The following is an 18,458-nucleotide window of genomic DNA, read 5'->3' as shown; positions in this document are numbered from 1 at the left end:
TATTGATACCCCAACTCTTTTAGATGACTTTACTTGCTTTGTTTTACAGCATCTTTGAGAATGTATGTTGTGCTATAAATGCATCCCTTTATCCAGTCCTTGAACCCAGCTACTTGAAGCATATAGCCGGCGCCAGATGTGGACAGGGGTGGCCTGTCAATCAAAGGGTTCAAACACATGTAGGCATTCACACTCGATCATAGCCTGATTTAAAGTCATTAATTAAATTAAGCCTTTGGACTGTGTAAGGAAGACCAGAGTACCTGGAAAACCAAAAATCACAAACACAATGAGAACATACAAACTCCCCACACAAATAAACTGGAATTCAAAACGAGGACTTTATAAATTTGTAAAGGTGAATAGGGAGAAATTTCAGTGTCCAGATGTTCAAAGCTGATGGAAACCTGCGGACACAGAGTCAAGGCTGTCATGATTGCTAAGGGTACATCCAGTGGCGGTTTTTGATATGGGCAACATGGGCCGTTGCCCAGGGCGGCATCTTGGGTGTCGGCAAAATGTATTTATTTTTTTTTTTTTGCACGCGCCCATGCTGCCCCGGCATCATGCCAGCGCCTTTTTGGGATTGCATGGGCACCGATCGGTTTTCTATTGCCCATTTGCGGGGAGTAAGAGCGCCCTCCATTTGCGAGGTGCGCCTGCTGCTTGCAGCACAGGGAGGAGAGGGGCGGCGGGGGATTCTCTGGCTGGCTGGCGCGGCATCTAATAACCAGCTCGCAAAATAAAACAAAATAAAAACAAACACAAAAGCACCAGACATTATGATATAGACTTATAATTTGCACCAATGTGTTTTCTAAATTCTGTCACACCCATATATGCGGAAAGTGAGCGTGAGGGCCCTCACACACAACCTGTTGAAAGAATAAAGCACATTTCATTCATAATCTTGCCAATCCAAGCCCATTATGTCACAATTAATTTTTCCTGGGTTGTGCGAAATCGCAGAAATCGTTAGATGGGCGCTCCTTGCGCGAGCAGCATAGAGCAGAGTACCGCAAACAGGAAGAATAAATTCTCCTGTGTGAAGCTGACGCCAGGTCAATGCGTGTGCTCTCTCTATTCTTTATCACAGGTTAGTAAATTAGCCATAATTGGAGTGCACATTACAGGCTTTAAAACAGTAAAATATCGTCAATGAGATTTTGAACATGTTGATAAAATGATTTGAGTTAGTAAGAGTTTTTTTAGGTGGATATATATGTTTGCGTGCTAACTTACTAATGCAATTGACTCGTGTAGTGGAGAGTGGTAGGCGGGGAAAGTTAACCCGAAATAATAAACTGACTGCAGCTCTGAGAGAAAATGTTTATGTAGTTGTTAGTGACCTGGTGAACTGATGACTGGAGATGGTAGCCTACTAAAGTGAAAATTCTTTACACTATAACGAAATATTTTGGTGCTGTATAAATAAAAAATTTGATTTTGTCTCTGTTAGACATTACATTTCCAAAAGTTTGTTTTATTGCACTGTATTTTTTTATTGTATATTAAAACGCTGGGGGCCAGGGGGGGGGTTGGATTAGGGTGGTGGTGCCAGAGGGGGTGTTTGCCCAGGGCACCAAACAGGCTAGGACTGTCCCTGGGTACATCTACTAAATACTGACTTGATAGTGGTGACAACATATATGATCAGTTATCTTGTGTTGAATTTTTTGTAGTGAATTTAGATCACTTTGCAGAGATATTTTTTCATTTAGATATTAAAGACTATTTTTCTGTTGATCAGTTTTAAGAAAGACAAATTAAATTCATCCATTCATCCATCTTCTGCCGTTTACCTGGGTCCAGGTTGCAGGGAAAACAGTCCAAGCAAAGATACCCAGGTATCCCTTTTCCCCACTACTTCCTTCAGCACCTCTGTTAGGATATTGAGGGCATTCCCTGGCCTAGACATATCATCTCTCCAGTGTGTCTTGGGTCTGCAAGCGAGGCCTCCACCCTAAGGTGAAATTCATTGTAATTTAAAGTGAAATCTACCAAACAGGTGAATACTTTTCATAGGCACTGTATGTGGACTGTAGCAGACCTTTTCATTTGGCATATGATTATGAACATAAAGTTAATTACAGAAGAACACCATTTAATGTATCAGGCTCATTTGGCTAGCTGGTAGCTAATTTACTCCAATGTTGCATCCATTCAGAGAGGTTTGAACATTCTGTGAGTCAGAAACTATCAATACCTTTTAACTTTACAGAATATGTACAGTAGGTTATTGGTGAGTTTGTTCTTTAGTCTTTTGGAATGCAAAATACAAATCACAGTTTACTAAACATGTCATGAATTAAACACACATCATTTCTTTATCCCAAGTGCTTTATGCCAAAATCCTCTTGACAATGACCTGCATCTAAGAAGACTGGTGGAAAACATAATCATTAAGTACCTTATTAGATTCCTTTTGAATCTTGAACCAATCTGTAATGTGATACATTATTGATCCTCTCTTTAAACATACTGTACTTCCTAGATATCCCTATCTTTTCAATCACATTTTCACATTTATGGTTCATTTCACACATATACATAATTTAGACTAATACGCTATCATTGTCCCTGATGTACAACAGGTGTCACTTCACATTACTGAAACCTCTGCCCATCCCAAGTAACGATATACATCAATGATACCAGGCTGAAGCAGGCTGCTAAGCTTATCATGAATACAAATCTAAAGGCCGATAGAAGACATTCATTAAATACAGAAAACTCTAACTTGAGTGAAATTTTAACTAACATCTTAACCATTAAAAAAAAGAAATAATCAATCATCACTGTGTCAAACATCTGGGAATTCTCTAGTCAGGTTTAATGCAATCTTCTCTAAGCAAAGTGTTTGCTTAATTGAGATTTGTGGTATTGTTAAGTATGTCAATTGAGTTTGTCAATGCTTTGTGCATTACTTCAAAGAAATAAAGTTAAGATGTGCTAAAGAACAATAGTTTAACTCCTGCTGAGTAATCAGTGTCTACGGACAAGAGATTAACTAAAAATTACTTAGACAGTGATTAAAAAAATGTTGTGAAACTGGATAAAAGCTTTTCAAAGTCAATGCCGTATCTCTGAAAGGGATACATAGATATAAAATGGTCTGCATTAGCTACATAAAAATATATTTGCATGAAAGGCACTTCTGGATAGATAGATAGATAGATAGATAGATAGATAGATAGATAGATAGATAGATAGATAGATAGATAGATAGATAGTGTGGAAGCCGGCCCGGACACAGACAGGCGGACACGTTGAAATCACCAACAACACGTTTATTTATCATATTTACAGTGCACAAACCCCAAAGTCCCCAAAAGTCCAGGCCAACAATCCAAACGCCTTTCCTTTTTCAGGCCACCTCTTTTGCTCCTCCAAGACCTTATCTTCCTTCACTCCCAACTCCAGCCAATGAATAGAGGGAGGCAGCCCCTTTTATAGTCACCAGGATGTGCTCCAGGTGCCTCCCGGCAATCTTCCACCGGCACTCCGGGTGTTCCTGCTCTTCTTCCCCCCAGCACTTCCTGGTGTAGCGGAAGTGCTGAGGTCCAGGGCTCCCAAGGCATTGAGGCGCCCCCTGGCGGTGACCACGGGCCCCTACAGGGTTGAGCTTCAAAGCTCTGTACCCGTGGCCCCCAAAGACACCAGGGCAGTCACCCCCACATGGTCTGGGGGAGGCATGAGCTCTCCTCTGGTCCTCCGGGGCATCCCGGCGGGGTCATCCCCTAGCCACCTGTGACAATAGATAGATAGATAGATAGATAGATAGATAGATAGATAGATAGATAGATAGATAGATAGATAGATAGATAGATAGATAGATAGATAGTGTGAAGGACAGCCGGGTCCCATGCCTGGCAGGGACACTACTGCTACTTATGTGCCGGGGAAGCTGCCATGGGCAGTCCAATACCTCCCCCGGGACACTTGGTGGCAGCCTCCCTGGCCGACGGTGATTCCCCAACCACCCGGAGGGCTCCATGGGAGACGGAGTCCTCCACAGCTTGGTTGGGGCCCGGGGTGGCCGCTAAGGGGGGCTGGTCTGGGAGGAGTGGTGGAGCGAAGTGGAGAATTGTGGTGTTGTGATTTAGTGTTGGTGCTTGGGCCTGTGTTTGGGCTGTGTGGCACGGGGAAGACATGTCCCACATCTGAAGAAAATGAAAGTATCTGTACTTTTTATACGTGCCTCCGTGTCTTTCTGTGTCGGGTCAGGCGCCTATATAGTGCCTTTGTTACAATAGATAGATAGATAGAACTTTATTTGTCCCGAGGGGAAAATTTGACTTTTTACAGAAGCCATTTAAATAAACAAATAAATACATACATACATACATGAATAAATATACAAACAATTTGGTCTGAACATACATGGTATACCTATAAAGCAAGGGAATTCAAATGAAAGAAAACTTCTGACTTGGCAGTTCCAGTCACTATGAGGCATTATGCAGCTGTATTGCTGTTGTTATGAAGGAGACCCCATAGATAGATAGATAGATAGATAGATAGATAGATAGATAGATAGATAGACAGATAGAAAGAATATAAAGTTCATTACAACATTATTTTAATCTTGGCAAAGTTTTCATTGTTTGATGCTTTAAATAATCTATATGATTTGAATATTTTGAAGACCCATGTAATATTTCTTATCTATCCGCAGACTTTCTAGCTATCTTAATCCAGTTCAGGGCTGAAATAGCTCTGGTGAGCCTCTTCCAGAAGAATTTGGTCCAAAGCAGGACTGAGACCTAGATAAGCCTAATAGTAGGCACATTTATGCACATCTTCACTTACTCACAAAAGTCCAATTAACACGACAGGCACCATTTTGAGAAGTGGATGAGAATCGGAGACCAAGGAGAACTTGCAATCTCCACTCATACAGTGATTTTTGAATCTAAGCTCTGGAGCTGTGAGACTACACTGCTGCTCTGAGCCATGTGTTGATATTCATGACATACTGTACATACTGTAAGATCTAAAAATTCATGATTCTTCAAACCTTGCAACTCTACACTCAAGAAGTTGTAAAACAAAATGAAATGGAATTAAGTACTTTTTGCAAATAAAGACAAGAAATGAAATTAATATCGAACATCCCCAGCAATACCTGGGTCAGGTCATCTCTGCACACTAAGGCTACAGAAAAGCTTAAGGGAAGTTCTGTGCCAGATACAGAAGAAATGTCCTTCAGCCAGCAAAGCCTTTGCCATTCCTGATACAATTTATCACCCAGTCACCACCATTTACACAATTTACCAAGGTGATGACAGCTGTACATTTTCATCAGTGGGCACATGGAAGCTGCCCTGTGTTGAAAGGGTAAAATGCACTTGCATAGTATGGGTACATTTTAAAGGTAATCTGCTTCCATCTGATAAACCTCTAAATCCAAAAGTCAAACATTCATTTAGCAGGACAATGATCAAAGGACATGCCGAAGCTACACTGGAGTGACATATGAATGAGGAAGTGAATGTCCTTGAGGATGCCAGTAGGAATCCTGGCATGAATCCTGTGCTGCATTATTTGAATCATTTAAAATATAGCTTCCATAAGCAGCCTCTTCAAGAGCATGTGAACAAATCAATCAAATTTCAGTGTTACAAGTTGAGTTCTCACTCCCCAGGATCCTGCAATTCCCATATTGCAACAACATACAGTATCTTGTTGAAACAGACACAGCAGAAAAGAATGCCAGCCAAGGGGAACTGCAAACTCTGTCTTGCCAAGCAAGTCTGCCAGTCAGTTGATAATGTCCAAATGTGTTTAGTTACAATAAACTGTCATAAGCCAATTAGCCGAATGTACATCGGTAAGTACAACAGACTCAACCATGTAGCATGTAGCAGCAGATGATCAGCCATCTATGACTCCATTACTTTCAGCATCAGATAAGAGAATCGCAAGAGACTTAGGCTGATGTGGCAATCATCTGTTTTCCTTACTCTCACCAAGTAGCTACTGAATCGAGGATATGTTTCTACCTTTAATTCAATTTTATTTAACTACAGTTCTATAACTAAGGAGCCAGAAATACAATTTAATGTGTCTTACAAGATGAACTCCTGCATCTATGGTGGTCTACAGGACTGAACTTAAGGATCACGTAGTTAACCATTTTATCACTAACTATCCACAGTACCTGTTGAAACAGGTAATAAAATAGTTTAAAAAAATACTTGCTATCTTTTGCTCTGTCATCTGTTTTTACCTTCAGCACCTTTGCATGTGTAAACATCTCTTAACTGGCGCTCTTTTTCTCAATTGTGTTCCAATAAAGGCGGCTTCTCAGGCTGTGTCATTATTTTCAAGGCACCTTTTTCACTTTCTATCAATTTTTATACTTGCTGCCTTTGAAGGCACCTCTCTCAGCATGCCTCGTACGTCTTTACCCCTTCTTGTGTGTCTTACACTCTCACTTCCTCTTTTGTCATCTTACCAAAGCCAAACCGACCAATCAGATTGTTTAGTGCTATTGGGCATGCAGACCTTAGTGTTTTATTATATAGTATATTAGCACACAAATGAATGTAACACTGAAGTAATGGCTCTGCTTTAACATTCAATTTCATGGAGAGTATGATTCTGGAAGGAAGTATATCAGAATCAAGTGATGTTAAGAGTGGTGTCCCTCAGGGGTCAATGCTAGGGCCACTGCTAATTTTAATATAAATTGTATAAATGATTTGGATGGGAATATAAATAACAAGCTGGTTAAATTTGCAGATGATACCAAGATAGGTGGATTGGCAAATAATCTAAATTACTGAAGGACTTGGAGAGCATGCTTGGGCAGATTTGTGGCAGATAAAATTTAATGTAAGTAAATGTTAAGATTTACACATATGAAGTGAAAATGTTAGATTTGAATACACAATAGGAGGTTTGAAAATCAAACATGCACCTTAAGAGGATTCAGGAGTCGTGGTGGGCGTGTCACTATCAACAACCAGACAGTGTTCAGAAGCCATTAACACTAGAATCTGACGGTCAAAACACTAGCGTGGAGAGTCGCTCGTGTACTGACGTGTCTATAGCTGCAGGTGGAAGCTGCCGCCACACTTTTAGTGGCATTACACATACAGGTATACTTTGTGAGCATGCCCATGTTGATCAAACACAGGAAGCTCTGCAATCTACATGTGACTTTACACTGCAGGAAGATAGGTAAATAAATCAAAGTAAATAACATTCGATGTGGCTTTTATATAATTAACATATAAATGTTTTTTTTTTAATATATTAAGACCATCACAAAACTTAATCACAAACAGAAGTTTGCACGATACCTTGGCGAACTTGGCATGCCTTGCTCATCCTCATCTGAGTTCACCTCTATTATAGCATGTGTTTATTTGAAAACAGCGGTGTCAAATTGGGGAAAGCATGAACACGACTGAGTGAATAAAACTGAATAATAAAAAACAAACACTAACATTTGCAAATACCATAAATTTACACTGGCTGTTGCAGACTCAAATCAAATGTATGTTTTTATTGTATAATAGTAACAATAAGAGCAGCTCACTACTCAAAACGTTAATTCTGGGAAGCAGCTCAAACCTGCAACCTCTTGAATATGAGCCAGCAGATCTTACCACTGTACTCCCAAATCAGTCATGTCAATGATCTACCGTAACCCAATTTCTTTTTCTTCGGTTATATCCTTGAATAAATTTGTGCTTGTTTTGTTAAACATGTACCTTTTGTGAAAGTGTTTATTTGATATTTGGACTTCTGTCTTCACACATGAAAAAAGTTTGTGTTTTAGGTATGTGCTCAGCATTTTTTGCATTTCTCGCATTTCCTGTCATCCTACATGAAATGCATGTGTTCCAAATAATGATATATTATTTACCCTACACAACTCCAGGAACTTCACATCGAAATAAACAAGGCTTAAGCCGAGAGAGCTTTTTGCTCTAAATGAGCTTCAGTGGTGGGTTGTGGGATGGTAGTCTGTTTTCTGCTTGTTCTGATTGACACATTTACAAAACAAAAGATGCTGATGGTGGAAGTGCAAAGGGATTTAAAGTGGGCCGGGATTACGTTTTTTAGTAGGCTTCAGGGATTCTAGTGTTAACAGTGCTAACAGAACATTAGGTTATATAGTATAATGTGCAGAGTACGAGTCCAAGGAGGTTATGTTCAAGATTTATAACACACTAGTGGGGCCTCATCTGTAGTACTGTGTGCAGTTTGGGTCTCCAGGCTACAAAAAGGACAAAGCAGTGCTGGAAAAAACCCAGAGAAGAGCGACTAGGCTGATTCCAGGGCTACAGGAGATGAATTATAAGGAACAATTAAAAGAGCTGAGCCTTTTAAATTTAAGCAAAAGAAGATTAAGAGGAGACATGCTTTAGGTGTTTAAAATTAGTACAGTGGTTTGAGACTATTATTTTAAAATGAGTTCATCAAGAACACAGGAACATGGTTGGAAATTTGTTAAGGGTAAATTTTCTCAAAGAACCAAGTATTGTGGTAGATGGTATAATTTCAGGGACCTTTAAAACTGGACTTGATGTGATTTCAGAAGAATTAAGTGAGTAGGACTGGTGACATTTGGTGGGCTGAATGGCCTGTTCTTGTCTAGATTGTTGTAAAGTTCTAGTTAACATAACATGAAATACCACAGAAATAAATTGAATAAAAATAAAAATGGTAAAAAAAGTTAACATTTATAGATAAGGCAAAAAAATGACTTTTCTTAAATGTGCTTACATGTAAATATATAGCACGTAATTCTGAAAGCAAAGTAAGAGAAGAAAAGGACTAATTAAACAATTAGATCATTTAGAAGTAAAACTGGTCAGAATGAATATCTCACAGCCACAGGGGTACCCTAGGACTGAGCTTGGAAACTATCCATCCATTTTCCAACCTGCTGAATCCGAACACAGAGGTTTTCTGCTGCAGCCAATCCCAGGGCACAAGGCAGGAACCAATCCTGGGCAGGGTGCCAACCCACCGTAGGACACCCACAAACACACCAAGCACACACTAGGGCCAATTTAGAATTGCCAATCCATCTAACCTGCATGTCTTTGGACTGTGGGAGGAAACCCACACAGACACGGGGAGAACATGCAAACTCCACGCAGGGAGGACCCGGGAAGCGAACCCGAGTCTCCTAACTGCGAGGCAGCAGCACTACCACTGCACCACCCGCTTGGAAACTAGATGATTTTTAATATAAAAATCCTGAAAAGCAGTTCCAGGAAAACTTAAGAAATTATGTGTGCAGAGCACAAGAAGGTGACGCAGTGGTTAGCACTGTTGCCTCAGCCTGTCTTTTATTTTTTCCTCAGACATTCTGGCATTATTCTGAAAGAGGACAATATTAGGCGGACAGACAACTGCTGATCTGCCCAGTATGTGTGGATGTACATGTCTGTGGATCTACCCTGAGATGAGCTGCATGAGGTGGATTTGCCAATAGATGGACAGGCGAGACCATCATCTATCCGTCCATTTTCAATAGCTGCTTTATTCTAATCCTGGACGGAGTGTCGCACCCTCACAAGGAACTGAAATACTGAAACCTTAAAGTGAATTCCTTTAAGTAAACTTAATTCGACTGGTTATTTCTGCAGTGATGAAACATAAATTCGTTTAAGAACAAAATCAAATTAAAGACAATTAAGCCCTCAAAAGTTTACTAGAGTGAACTTTACAATTTCAGTTTTTACAGACATTAATTTGCAGTTTTCATAAGGATAAATATGGAGGCATAGACTTGTCAGTTGCTTCACCAGCTTCTTATTAAGTGTCAGCTGCAAGTATCCATTCAGATCATCAGCCATACATTTGATTTTTATTGTACGTAAAGACTGTGTGCTGCGTTGACTCCTGCCTGTGCTGATGCTGCATAATTTGACTCCCTGGGCTCGATTAAGCGAATTCGATTAAGGTTGCCTGGTAAGTTACTCTTAGTCTTTGCTTAACATATGCTGTGACTTATTTTTCCAGGAGCCCACACTATACATTTATAAGTTTGCTTTCAAGGTGTTAGATTTAGATCCAGACATGAGTCCAGTGCTGCCGTGATAGACACAACATAGATTAAGAAAATCCATGGATGGATGAAGTCACGTTTAATATATACATATACATTATAAATCTATACTAATAAAAGACAAAGCCCTCACTGACTGAATCACTCACTCACTGACTCACTCATCACTAATTCTCCAACTTCCCGTGCAGGTAGAAGGCTGAAATTTGGCAGGCTCATTTCTTACAGCTTACTTACAAAAGCTAGGCAGGTTTCATTTCGAAATTCTACGTGTAACGGTCATAACTGGAACCTACTTATGTACATATATACCAGCCATAGCCTGCAGCTCGGTCGCCGTGTGAGGCGGAGTTGCGTCCCTCATCGTCACGCCTCCCATGTAATTGAGTGCCTGCCCATATTAGGCCGTCTGTCAGCGGCAATCCAATAGAAACACTCTGCCGCTGAGCGGCTCACGTGAACTGACTGTGAACGCAGTACTCAGACAAAAAGCAACAGCTCCAAAGAGTGCTGAACAAAAAACGCATTACACAATTGAGAAGGCAGCAAAAGAATATGAAGCAAGTGACGCATACAAGCATATTCATAAGTGCAGCTACTGCAGAAACAAAGCACGGTGTAAACCGTAAGTTTTAATTAAGTTTATAGACACGCTCCCGCTGCCGTTTGTCATGCCTACAACGAATACGATATTCACGAGATACAAGTTTAATGAGAAGACATGAGGTATAAACAAGACTTTGGATCACTTTGTAATGGAGTTAAAATTGCTGTAGCGAGAAACTTTTAAGTGCCGGATCTTAGCTAACATTAAATAAAGCCATGGACATCGTAAGAGAGCGGCTCACGTGAACTGACTGTGAACGCAGTATGAGTGATCACTTCGATGAATGAAACCTGTTCAAAAAACGCATTACACAATTGAGAAGGCAGCAAAAGAATATGAAGCGAGCGATGCATACAACCATATTCATGAGTGCAGCTACTTCAGAAACAAAGCACGGTGTAAACCTAAAGTTTAAATTAAGTTCATAGACAGGCGGCCGCTGGCGTTTGTCATTCCTCACGACGAATATTCGTGAGATATATGTTTAATGAGAAGACGCAGGGTTTAAACGAGACTTTTGATGACTTTGTAACAGAGTTAAAATTGCTGTAACGGAGTTTAAATTGCTGGTATGCCAGGTCTGAGCTAACATTAAATAAAGCCGTGAACATCGCGAGATCACACAAGATAGCACAAGCACAGCTGAGAAGCTTCGATGCATGTACTCCGAGCGGCTCATGTGAACTGACTTTGCAGGACTGGGAAAGGTTAAATTAAGTTCATAGACATGCTACCGCTAAATATTTGCAGGCAAATCCACAAGTTAATACCGGGAATGCCTGTTAAACATCTTAGATTCACGAGTACCAATTTTGGGTAGTGAACACTTCGATGAATGAAACCTGTTATTGTTACAACGGTTGACAAACACGGAATGTAACTTGAACACAACACATCCTACAAATACGAACCTGATTGAAAGAAATAATGATAATCAAATCCTTGATGACAGCAACACTCATAACAGTAACAAAACTATTACATTGACAATCATGTTACGTTATTTTTAAAATGTTTCCTTTTCTTAGCACAAGCAAAGCTGAGAAGCTTTGATGCATGTACTCCGAGCGGCTCACGTGAACTGACTTTGCAGAACTGGGAAAGGTTAAATTAAGTTTATAGACACGCTACCGCTAAATATTCTCAGGAAAATCCACAACTTAATACCGGGAATGCCTGTTAAACATCTCAGATTCACGAGTGCCGATTTGGGTAGTGAACACTTCGATGAATGAAACCTGTTATCTTTACAACGGTTGACAAACATGGAATGTAACTTGAACACAACACGTCCTTCAAATACAAACCTGATTGAAAGAAATAATGATAATCAAATCCTTGATGACTGCAACATTCATAACAGTAACAAAACTATTACAATGGTATATATATATATATATATATATATATATATATATATATATATATATATATGTAGATATGTGTATATATATGTATATATATATATTATATGTAGATATGTATATATGTATATATATATATGTATGTATGTATGTGTGTATATATATACAGTATGTGTGTGTGTGTATGTATGTGTGTATATATGTAGATATGTATATATATGTGTATATGTATATATGTGGATATATGTGTATATCTATGTATATATTAGAACATTAATACATTAGAACAATCTAGACGAGAACAGGCCATTCAGCCCAACAAAGCTTGCCAGTCCTATCCACTTGTTTCCTCCAAGAAAACATCAAGTCGAGTTTTGAAAGTCCCTAACGTCTTACTGTCTACCACACTACTTGGTAGCTTATTCCAAGTGTCTATCGTTCTTTGTGTAAAGAAAAACTTCCTAATGTTTGTGCGAAATTTACCCTTAACAAGTTTCCAACTGTGTCCCCGTGTTCTTGATGAGCTCATTTTAAAATACAAGTCTCGATCCACTGTACTAATTCCCTTCATAATTTTAAACACTTCAATCATGTCACCTCTTAATCTTCTTTTGCTTAAACTGTAAAGGCTCAGCTCTTTTAATCTTTCCTCATAATTCAACCCCTGTAGACCTGGAATCAGCCTAGTCGCTCTTCTCTGGACCTTTTCTAATGCTGCTATGTCCTTTTTGTAGCCTGGAGACCAAAACTGCACACAGTACTCAAGATGAGGCCTCACCAGTGCATTATAAAGGTTGAGCATAACCTCCTTGGACTTGTACTCCACAGATCGTGCTATATAACCTAACATTCTGTTAGCCTTCTTAATGGCTTCTGAACACTGTTGGGAAGTTGATAGCTTGGAGTCCACTATGACTCCTAAATCCTTCTCATAAGGTGTACTCTCGATTTTCCGACCGCCCATTGTGTATTCAAACCTAATATTTTTACTTCCTATGTGTAATACTTTACATTTACTGACATTAAATTTCATCTGCCACAAATCTGCCCAAGCCTGTATGCTATCCAAGTCCTTCTGTAATGATATAACGGATTCCAAATTATCTGCTAATCCACCTATCTTGGTATCATCTGCAAACTTAACCAGCTTGTTACTTATATTCCTATCTAAATCATTTATATATATTAAAAATAGCAGCGGCCCTAGCACTGACCCCTGTGGAACACCACTCTTAACATCGCCAGTTCTGATGAGGTTCCTCGCACCATCACCCTCTGCTTCCTGTGTCTGAGCCAATTCTGCACCCATCTAAAAACATCACCCTGAACTCCCACTTCTTTTAACTTGATGCCCAACCTCTCATGTGGCACCTTATCAAATGCTTTCTGAAAGTCCAGATAAATAATATCATAAGCTCCACTTTGATCGTATCCTTTTGTTGCCTCCTCATAGAATTCCAACATGTTAGTAAAACACGACCTCCCTCTTCTGAACCCATGCTGACTGTTCAGAATAACTCCTGTCCTTGTCATGTGTTGCTCAATCTTATCCTTAATAATTCCTTCCATTAATTTTCCTGTGATGCTTGTTAAGCTTACTGGCCTATAGTTGCTTGGATCTGCCCTGTCACCCTTTTTATATAATGGGATGATATTTGCCATTTTCCAGTCCTTTGGAATCTCTCCAGTGCACAGTGACTTCCTAAAAATATGTGTCAAGGGTTTATATATGTACTCACTAGCCTCCTTAAGAACACGAGGATAAATATTATCTGGGCCTGGTGATTTGTTTGATTTCATCTTATTTAATCTGAGCAGCACTTCTCCCTCTACAATTTCCAAATCCCTCAGTACCTCCTTAGTAGTTGCGTTTACCTCTGGCAGGTTATCCACTTGCTCACTTGTAAACACCTCAGAAAAATGTAAGTTTAGGGCATCTGCTATTTCATTGTCTGTATCTTTTAATTCCCCTTTACTATTCCTGATGAACTTGACCTCCTCCTTAACTGTTCTTTTACTACTAAAATACTGAAAGAATCTCTTGGGGTCTTCTTTCGCCTTATCTGCTATATTCCTCTCCAACTGTCTTTTAGCCTCTCTGATATCCTTCTTAATGGTTGCCCTCATGTTCTCATACGCTACGGTTCTCTTTGCAGTCATTAGTCTTATATGCCTTATACAGCAGTTTTTTCCTTTGCAACTTCTTTTTAAATCTTTATTAATCCATCGTGGAGTTTTTTTTAGTTTCCTATTACTTCCAAATTTAGGTATGTATCTGTCCTGCATTACATGTAAAACATTTTAAACCTGTTCCACTGCTCCTCGACTGTCTCCACATTTAAAAGCTTATCCCAGTCTATCCTACTTAGACTTTGTCGCATCTGCTCAAAATTAGCCCTACTAAAGTTCAACTTAACAATTTTAGTCTTTGCATCTGTACTCTTACAAAATACTGAGAATTGTATTACATTATGGTCACTTGACCCTAGTGGTTCAATCACCTCTACACCCTCAATTCTATCCTGTATTACAGAATACTAAATCCAGATAGGCTTCACCCCTTGTTGGTGCTTTAACATGCTGTGTTAAAAACAGTCACTGATTACTTCTAAAACTCCTGCTCTTGTGCTCCTCCATCTGTAAGGTTATCCCAGTTAATATTTGGATAATTAAAGTCCCCATGACTATAATATCCCCTGTAAACTTGCCTTTTGATATTACTAAAAGATGTGTGTTGAAATTACTGTCTGAATTGGGTGGTCTATAACACACTCCTAAAATGAGACCTTTTCCCTAATATTTTCCAGGCGAAGCCACATGTCCTCACTAAGATGGGGCTCATCATCCAACTGAAGATGACTTACATTTAATTCCTGTTTGGCATAAACAGCAACCCCACCTCCTTTTCTGTTCTGTCTATCCTTCCTAAAAAATGTGTATCCCTCTATGTTACACTCATCCCCATCTTTGTTATTTAGCCAGGTTTCCGTTATTGCTATAATATCATAATTATGCTCTGCTACATACAACTCCAACTCACTTACCTTATTTTTGATACTTCTAGCATTAAGGCAAGCTATTTTTAATGTGTTAATCCTTCTATCTTTACGTGTTTGCTTAAAATTTACATTACTATGCATTTTTATTTCTACACCATTGTTTGTTCTTCCATGTATAGATCTAAATCTGGCCTGTCCTAAACTCCCTGCCCCCATTCCCTAGTTTAAACAATCCTCGACTAGCCTACACATACGCCTCCCCAATACATTGGTGCCCCTCCGTTCAGATGTAACCCGTCACGGCGGAACAGGTCCCATCTGTTCCAAAAGGAGTCCCAATGCCCCATAAACCTATACCCTTCTACCCTGCACCAAGATTTGAGCCACACGTTAAGCCTTCTAATCTCCTCAATCTTACCTGGACTGGCGCGTGGCACAGGCAGAACTTCGGAGAAGACTACCTTGTCAGTTCTGCTCCTCAGCTTGGTACCTAACTCTTTGAATTTGGATCGCAGAACTGACAGACTACCCTTATGTATGTCATTTGTTCCAACGTGGACAACTGGATCCACCCCCGCTCTGGCCAAGAGCCTATCCACCCTTCCAGGGAGGTCTCCCACCTGTGCTCCCGGAAGGCAACACACCGTGCGAGACTCTCTCTCTCTGGAGCACACCTGCGCTTCAATCCCCCTAATGATTGAGTCCCCAACTATCACTACCTCTCTCTTTTTGGGAACTGGTTTTGAGGTGGCCCGTTGGGGCTCCTCAACCCTGCCTACCACCTCAGAATTACCCGAGTCACTGTCCACCTCCGCAAGGATGTATTTATATATGTGTGCATGTATATATGTAGATATGTATGTATATGTATATATGTATATGTGTATATGTATATATATGTTTATATGTGTGTGTGTGCGTGTGTGTGTATATATATATATATGACAGCAACACTCATAACAGTGACAAAACAATTACATTGTCAGTCATGTTTCGTTATTATTAAAATGTTTCCTATTCTTTTTCATTACTTCTTTAACACACTACTTCTCCGCTGCGAGCGCGGGTATTTTGCTAGTACATAATATACTAATATAATATATATATAATATACCACTCATTTTGCTACATCACAGTTCTGTGTATCGCATCCTACTTTACAATCATGAAAAACGCAATGGCAGATGCCGCCCCTGTAGAGGTCGAATTAATCAGAATTCACACAGGAAAGCGGAGGAACTCAAAGCGTTATGAGACGGGAAGGTGCAGGCATAATAGTGGCAACGCGTCCAAGGTGAAGCAGACCATCCGATAAAGAAGACCTTCATTTGTCACCAGTCACACTCAAAGAGATGTTTATTCACGACCAGGCAATCGAAAGAGTCCACGCGAGCTGAAAACAGTGCTTCTGAAATGAGAAAAAGTTACCAACAATCCGTAGAGGAACACGGAAAGAAAGTCGCGAGCAAAGCTTCAACCCGGGACACACAGTTTATCTCGTCATGGCTGTGTGATCATTTGATGTCGACAACATGTTACAGAATATAGCCTACACACATGCAGGGTGTGATAAAGCAACCACACTCGCAAGAATAAAGGTGTCGATGGGTACTTCAGAGCGTAGGGGAACCTGTTTTTTCTTCCCGAAAGGACCATCCAGAAAAAATCTGTATGCGTAACAGGCTCCATAAATATTCACTGGACGTTTGCAAAATGTGGAGTCTTGCTGCATAAAATAAAATCGGCTAAGTTCGGGTTTCCTTGATCTGCTATGTGGCCTGTTATACATTAAAGATTTCTGTTGTTTTCCATTCATAGTTCAACTATCTGTTGCTAAGAATCCGTTCCAGAATGAAAGTTTTTTTTTTTTTTTTGTGCCAAGCAATGATTCAAAGAGGAACCACACATCCAATTACAGAACGGTTATTTTTTTGAGTGTATGAATGGATACATGTGCATGATATCTGAATGCTCAATAGAACGGTCCTTACGCTGAGAAATGAATAAGCAGGTACAAATGAATGGATAGACAAATACAAAATGCCTAAGCATTACATCCATCCTGTCAATAACTCAGGATGCAATTGTGGGGTCCCCGATCTTTACAGCGGACCCTTCGATAAGAGTACCAAATATAGCACTATATTTGAAAGTACTTACAAGGTTTATAGGCGCTGCTGGTCAATCACAGACAGCACACACTGTTGAAATGTTAGGGAGGGCTTAAAGGAAGGACATTTGCCATCTGGTGGGGAGCAAAAACAACAAATAGAGAGAAAACCCAAGGTAGCTCATAAATCATGGTGCCAATTCAAACTTACGTTTTGAATCACAACTGTATACCTGTAACTCCAAAAGTTCCCTTTCTCAAAATTCTGTGCGCTGACAGTTACTACTTCCATTGAATGTACAATACAGACTAATGCGTAATGATGTTTGAGCCACTTTTCAATATTTAATATTTACTGACAAATGTTGAATTTCTTTTTACTCTAAGCCTTGTTTCAATAGTCTGGGTAATGTTAGCATCAGTCTTGAGAGTGACTGTTTTAAAGCAAAGAAAACTTACGAAGAGATGTTTCTGAAGTGATCGCTGTTGCTATCAAATCCTGACACTGCCAAGTTTTCCACAGTTGAGCAACTACAGGTAATACCATGCGAAATGACCAGTGTTTAATGATATAAAAACATCGACTGAGTCTGTTTTATTTTATCCGATGCCCCATATATTAATTCTGCGCAAAGAATTCCAAATAAAAAAACAAGATAATTAATAGCCTGCCACACTTCATGTATAAAGGCAAACAATCCCAAATGTTTAAACAGAAAATAATCACATAAGAACAGCCAGTAAGCGAAATGAGGCAAACTATGCAAATATTAAAATTGCTTTTATATACTATTACCTTACAGCCAGAAAGCGCCGCTCCATATGGAACCGTGAATAAAGTACAAAATCCAACAGATGTTTTTGCCTTTGAAAAAGAAAAACCTTCGGCCACATCCGTAATTGGAAACGAATCTGTTCATAATCAAAAATCTTCAATACAGCCGTATATTACTGCAACATGAGAAGAAAAACGCTGAGCAATAGTGCAGAGAGTGAAGCAAAGGACAGTGCGGTCCCCGGAGTGAAGGAGCCCTCATATTCCCAGCGAGTGTCTGCATCCTCGAAGGGGGCGTGTCCAGGAAAACGACGGCTCAGCCTGCGGTGCGCCAAAATACCTGGCCGACAGAGAGCTAGTTAAGGCGCCGTGTGTGTGTTTGTTTATTGAAAGAAAGAAAGAAAGAAAGAAAGAAAGAAAGAAAGAAAGAAAGAAAGAAAGAAAGAAAGAATGTTGACTTTGTGTGCGAAGTTTGATAAAAATGAAAACCTGATTGCCATTCAGCTTGCACTTAAAATAGACACATTATTACCGACTGATATTAATACGTGGAACTTGAAGAATGTA

At 39.7% G+C, this 18,458-nt stretch overlaps 1 protein-coding gene across 3 annotated transcripts in view; it reads right to left on the bottom strand.

Annotated features, from left to right (window-relative positions):
* opn7b (opsin 7, group member b) overlaps positions 1-18,133 on the bottom strand; it is a 101,961-nt gene extending 83,828 nt beyond the window's left edge. For all 3 annotated transcript variants that reach the window (XM_039735425.1, XM_039735427.1, XM_039735426.1), the window contains exon 1: positions 17,913-18,133. Coding sequence is in view for 1 of the 3 variants with exons in the window: in XM_039735426.1 (XP_039591360.1) it covers positions 17,913-18,010 (98 nt within the window). In the remaining 2 variants the exon portion in view is untranslated. The remainder of the gene's footprint in view (positions 1-17,912) is intronic.
* Between the last annotated feature and the right edge of the window lie 325 nt (positions 18,134-18,458).

This window comes from Polypterus senegalus, chromosome 14 (genome assembly GCF_016835505.1).
Source record: "Polypterus senegalus isolate Bchr_013 chromosome 14, ASM1683550v1, whole genome shotgun sequence".
NCBI classification, from domain to species: Eukaryota; Metazoa; Chordata; class Cladistia; order Polypteriformes; family Polypteridae; genus Polypterus; species Polypterus senegalus.
Note: the sequence above shows the minus strand (reverse complement) of the source record. Positions and strands in the feature narration are given on the sequence as shown.